This window comes from Ranitomeya variabilis, chromosome 5, assembly GCF_051348905.1.
Source record: "Ranitomeya variabilis isolate aRanVar5 chromosome 5, aRanVar5.hap1, whole genome shotgun sequence".
Classification (NCBI taxonomy): Eukaryota; Metazoa; Chordata; class Amphibia; order Anura; family Dendrobatidae; genus Ranitomeya; species Ranitomeya variabilis.
In genome coordinates, this window is record NC_135236.1 from 484,415,388 (window position 1) to 484,421,387 (window position 6,000).

General features: G+C 40.6%; 1 protein-coding gene across 4 annotated transcripts in view; it reads left to right on the plus strand.

Annotated features, from left to right (window-relative positions):
• The window catches only part of CDK17 (cyclin dependent kinase 17), a 226,138-nt gene that overhangs the window by 135,869 nt on the left and 84,269 nt on the right, over positions 1–6,000 (plus strand). For 2 of the 4 annotated variants that reach the window (XM_077265524.1, XM_077265525.1), the window contains exon 3: positions 2,485–2,649. The exons of 1 other annotated variant lie outside the window; for it this stretch is intronic. In XM_077265524.1, the coding sequence (XP_077121639.1) occupies positions 2,485–2,649 (165 nt within the window). The remainder of the gene's footprint in view (positions 1–2,484; positions 2,650–6,000) is intronic. One more of the 4 variants, XM_077265527.1, reaches the window with a different exon arrangement.

Sequence of the window (6,000 nt, forward strand, 5' to 3'; positions counted from 1 at the left end):
GCAGTTCTTTGCTCCTCTAATAGGATTGTGAGTCTGACAATTGGTTAGGTGCTCGTTTTCACATAAAATACAATAACTTTACAACATGCAGAATGTCACCGCTAGAGAATGTCTATTTCTGTCTCCCTTCAGTTCTATGCGGTTTCATTCAAGGCTAGGTATATCTTCATTAGGGATTTCCTTTTTTCTGTTCTGTTCTAGAAAGAGAAAAAATGTAGGCGATGGATCTGTGCAATAACGGACACAAACTGTGCTACAAGTAACATATTGATTGTAATGGACCTATCTGGTTTAGTCTATTTTAGCATACAAAATTAACACATTATACTGTGCCATTTTTCTGGTAAAGTGGACACCATGACAGAAACCTAATGGATGCCATTCTGTTCTAGCAACATTAGTAATTACCAACCAAAGATATGATCGTAATCTAATATAAGAAAATAATTTATCTGCATCTCATACTCTTGACCTTGAATCCATTGATGTCAATGAAGAATATTCCAGTAATGAGCGCCTCAAAACCAAGAGGGCTCATGACATAATATGGCTTAAAAGCATGGACCCCATATGTTTCTAGAACACAGTACCTAGAACACTATGGTCAGCACATTTTGGTTCTGTTGTTACTTCGTGACATAGACATTAATATATTGGCTTGTTTTACCTTCATTCTGAAGTTTATCCCCTTAACGACCGCTGATACGCCTTTTAACGGCGGCAGTTAAGGGTATTTATTCCTCAGTGCCGCTTTGTATCGGCACTGAGAAATAAGGTTGTAGTGCCCCCCAGCGTCAGAAAATCATCAGGTCACTTTTTACCATCCCCAGAGTTGCAATTGCCGATATTCACTAAATAAAGGCAATTGCAAAAAAAAAATGTGATTTCCCTCTCCTCTGAAATGATCTAGCACATCGGAGGAGGAAGAATTGGGGATCCTCAATTTCCCCCCCCCCCCCCCCCCCCGTACCTCTGATGTCTCTCTGGCTCTGTACCCCTGCCCTTGGCGTTGTCTTCCAGAAAAAAAATGTCGGGCGCATGCTCATTGTGCTCGTCGAGAATTTCCGGCACTCTGAAGCGATAGGAGATTTTTCTATTGGTTCATTTTGATCACTATGATAGACCCTATCAGAGTGATCAAAATAAAAAAAAAAATAGTAAATCAAGCAGTCCTTTATCACCACCTTAGTTAGGTAAAAGTAATAAAATGTATTTTTTTTCCATTATGGTTGGGGCTAGGGTTAGGTTGGGGTTAGGGGTGTGGTTAGGGCTAGGGTTCCAGTTTGAATTGGGGGGGGGTTCCATTATTTAGGTACATCAAGGGGTCTCCAAATGTGACATGGCGCCCGCCATTGATTGCAGCCAACTTTGCGTTCAAAAAGTCAAACAGTGCTTCCTCCCTTGTGAGCCCGGCCACGTGCCCAAACAGTGGCTTTCCCCCACATACGGGGTATTGGCATACTCAGGAGAAATTGCACAACAGATTTTGTGGTTCGTTTTCTTTTGATACCCTTGTGAAAATAAAAAGTTGGGTTCCAAAATTCCTTTTTGTGTGAAAAAGTAAAATATTATTTTTTTCTTTCCACATTGCTTTAGTTCTTGTGATGCACCTGAAGGGCTAATAAACTACTTGAATGTGGTTTTGTGCACCTTAAGGGGTCCAGTTTTTAGAATGCTGTCACTTTTGGGTATTTTCTGTTATATTGACCCCCAAACTCACTTCAAATGTGAGGTGGTCCCTAAAAATAAAGGTTCTGTAAATTTTGTTGGAAAAATGAGAAATCGCTGGTCTACTTTTAACCCTTATAATGTCCTAAAAAAAAATTGTTTCCAAAATTGTGCTGATGTAAAGTAGACATGTGGGAAATATTATTTTATTAACTATCTTGTGTAAAACGACTCTCTAATTTAAGGGCACAAACATTAAAAGTTTGAAAATTGCTAAATTTTCAAAAATGTTGCCAAATTTCCGTTATTTTTTTTTTTCATAATTAAACGCAAGTTATATCGAATAAATGTTACCACTGTCATGAAGTACAATATGTCACGAAGAAACCGTCTCAGAATCATCAGGATCCGTTGAAGCGTTCCAGAGTTATAACCTCATAAAGAGACAGTGGTCAGAAGTGTAAAAATTGTCCGGGTCATTAAGTACCAAATTGGCTCTGTCACTAAGGGGTTATGTCCCATCTAATCCGAATAACATTGCATCCTGTCTATAATATGTTGCTGGTGCTGGGATTAATAACTGAAATTTTCTTCTGTTGATGATATCTGACACATTACTCGCTAACTAACATGCAAAGTAAAGCACAAGTGATTCTGAATTAATGGCTTTTCACCCCTTTACCATTTTTAATGATTATAAGATGGTGTGGTCAGTAATCAATTCTTTTTCTTCCTGCTTTTTTTCCGTGGGTCTCTACCTATACTTCAATCTTTCCTTTTCTGATGGAATGGATCTGTTGCCTTTGGGATTACTAGAACCAATTGTGAAGAATGGCAGGCCTCCAACATCTCATAGTATGCACTCCTTCCTCCATCAATACACAGGATCCTTCAAGAAGCCACCACTGAGAAGACCACACAGTGTTATAGGCGGAAGTCTTGGCTCCTTCATGGCAATGCCCAGGAATGGAAGCAGACTAGGTAATGATTTTTTTATTGTTATTATTCTCTCACATATAACTATCATTGTGAATGTGACATGGGGATTTTGCACCTCTTAGCAAAATTGTCATTTATGTAGGCTCTAAGTGACGCAAATGTTAGAAAATGTAATTCTGATATCAATGGGTCATTTCTTCAGCAGCTTTTTATTTCTTGTAAGGCTTATGTTCACACATGAATACTAATAACACGGGAAAGTAAATAATTTGGACATATATGGGGACCTGTCACCATTCCTGACAGGTTTGCTTTAGTTAATGCATGTGTTACCCCTGGAATAGCATGGTATATATTTTCATACATACATGTCGTGCTGTTCTTCTGTTATTCCTCCGAAAAATGTATGTATAGCGCCCAGTTGTCAATTTAAAGATCTAAGAAAATCTTCTCCGGAATTATTATATTATGCAGAATACAAGGCCAAGCTCACAGGCCCTCTCCAAGGCTTCATTCAGACTTATGTTTTTCACATACGTTGTCTATGTTTTTCACAGATAAGATTATAACTGGTATGTGTTTTATCACTGCTTGTGCGGTTTTTGTTTTTTGCACACCATGAAAACTGCAGAAAAGTTAAGATTCAAAATTACCCACTCGGCTCTATGGGTCTGTGAAAATCATGGACAGCACATGGATGACCTCATTGTACTGTCCATGATTAACATTGTAAGGGTTAGGCATTTAGTAATTTATTTTCATCAGTGAATATCCATGACCAAACACTGATGGTATAAGCTGTCACTGACTAAACACTGATGAAAATCCGATGAAATACTTTGACACTTGGATCTTTTTTTGTGTGTATGTGAAAAATCACTGACTTCTGAATGAGGCCGAAGGCTGTGAAAAGTTCTGAATATTACACCAATGGCACACGTTACGAAATTCCACAGGGTTTTGCATTGAGATGGTTTCATTCAGGATATATTTTCAAGCAGAAGTTCTGTGTACATGCTAGTTATTTCTAGACTTCGCCCTGATGATTTGGCTCCGGTGTTCACCAAGGGTTGGCTTAAGGTACCGTCACACTCAGCAACTTTGCAACGAGAACGACAACAATCTGTGATGTTGCAGTGTCCTGGATAGCGATCTCGTTGTGTTTGACACGCAGCAGCGATCTGGATCCCGCTGTGCCATCGCTAGTCGGAGCTAGAAGTCCAGAACTTTATTTCGTCGCCAGGTCGGCGTGTATCGTCATGTTTGACATCAAAAGCAACGACGCCAGCAATGTTTGACATGGAGCTAACAACCAGCGAGAACGAGAAGTGAGTCGCCGTTACGTCACTGGATCGCTCCTGCATCGTTCTGGAGTTGCTGTGTTTGACGTCTCTACAGCGACCTAAACAGCGACGCTCCAGCGATCTAGTTTAGGTCAGCTCGTTGTCTATATCGCCGCAGCGTCGCTGAGTGTGACGGTACCTTAAGACTTTCCTTAAACACACATACTTGAAATTTGCCAGGACTTGTTCATTTCTAGAAATTAGTGTATGTAAAGAGTTTTCGAAAAGGAAAAATAATTTGCCCACTATGTATATATTTTACTTTGGAAGGTGAGGTACCTTTTATAAAGGAACATATGCATTGTGGGATAACTTTTTCTTTATCCTCGGATAGAGGAATACACACGAGATTGCTTTGAAGTATGAACTAGGGTTGGTCCTCTCCAAGAATAAGGCTAGATTTGATTTTATACCCAGCGAATTTAAAAAAAAAAAATATATATATATATATATATATATATATATATATATATATATATATATATATATATATATATATATATATATATATATATATATATATATATTAGTATTCAACCCCCTGCAGATTTGGCAGGTTTAATAAGATGCAAATAAGTTAGAGCCTTCAAACTTCAAACAAGAGCAGGATTTATTAACAGATGCATAAATCTTACAAACCAAAAAGTTTTGTTGCTCAGTTAAATTTTTATAAATTTTAAACATAAAAGTGTGGGTCAATTATTATTCAACCCCTAGGTTTAATATTTTGTGGAATAACCTTTGTTTGCAATTACAGCTAATAATCGTCTTTTATAAGACCTGATCAGGCCGGCACAGGTCTCTGGAGTTATCTTGGCCTACTCCTCCATGCAGATCTTCTCCAAGTTATCTAGGTTCTTTGGGTGTCTCATGTGGACTTTAATCTTGAGCTCCTTCCACAAGTTTTCAATTGTGTTCAGGTCAGGAGACTGACTAGGCCACTGCAACACCTTGATTTTTTGCCTCTTGAACCAGGCCTTGGTTTTCTTGGCTGTGTGCTTTGGGTCGTTGTCTTGTTGGAAGATGAAATGACGACCCATCTTAAGATCCTTGATGGAGGAGCAGAGGTTCTTGGCCAAAATCTCCAGGTAGGCCGTGCTCTCCATCTTCCCATGGATGCGGACCAGATGGCCAGGCCCCTTGGCTGAGAAACAGCCCCACAGCATGATGCTGCCACCACCATGCTTGACTGTAGGGATGGTATTCTTGGGGTCGTATGCAGTGCCATCCAGTCTCCAAACGTCACGTGTGTGGTTGGCACCAAAGATCTTGATCTTGGTCCCATCAGACCAGAGAACCTTGAACCAGTCAGTCTGAGTCCTCCAAGTGATCATGAGCAAACTGTAGACGAGCCTTGACATGACGCTTTGAAAGTAAAGGTACCTTACGGGCTCGTCTGGAACGGAGACCATTGCGGTGGAGTACGTTACTTATGGTATTGACTGAAACCAATGTCCCCACTGCCATAAGATCTTCCCGGAGCTCCTTCCTTGTTGTCCTTGGTTAGCCTTGACTCTTCGGACAAGCCTGGCCTCGGCACGGGAGGAAACTTTCAAAGGCTGTCCAGGCCGTGGAAGGTTAACAGTAGTTCCATAAGCCTTCCACTTCCGGATGATGCTCCCAACAGTGGAGACAGGTAGGCCCAACTCCTTGGAAAGGGTTTTGTACCCCTTGCCAGCCTTGTGACCCTCCACGATCTTGTCTCTGATGGCCTTGGAATGCTCCTTTGTCTTTCCCATGTTGACCATGTTTGAGTGCTGTTCACAAGTTTGGGGAGGGTCTTAAATAGTCAGAAAAGGCTGGAAAAAGAGATAATTAATCCAAACATGTGAAGCTCATTGTTCTTTGTGCCTGAACTACTTCTTAATACTTTAGGGCAGAGGTCCCCAACCTTTTTTGCACCAGGGACCGGCTTTAAGCAAGACCAGTTTTCCATGGCCCGGTGGGGGTGGGGCAGGGGCGGGGCTTTGGTCATATGGGGGTGGGGTTATGGAGGGATGGAGCTTAGTGCATACTTATCATATAATTATGACATTTATAATGAGAATGT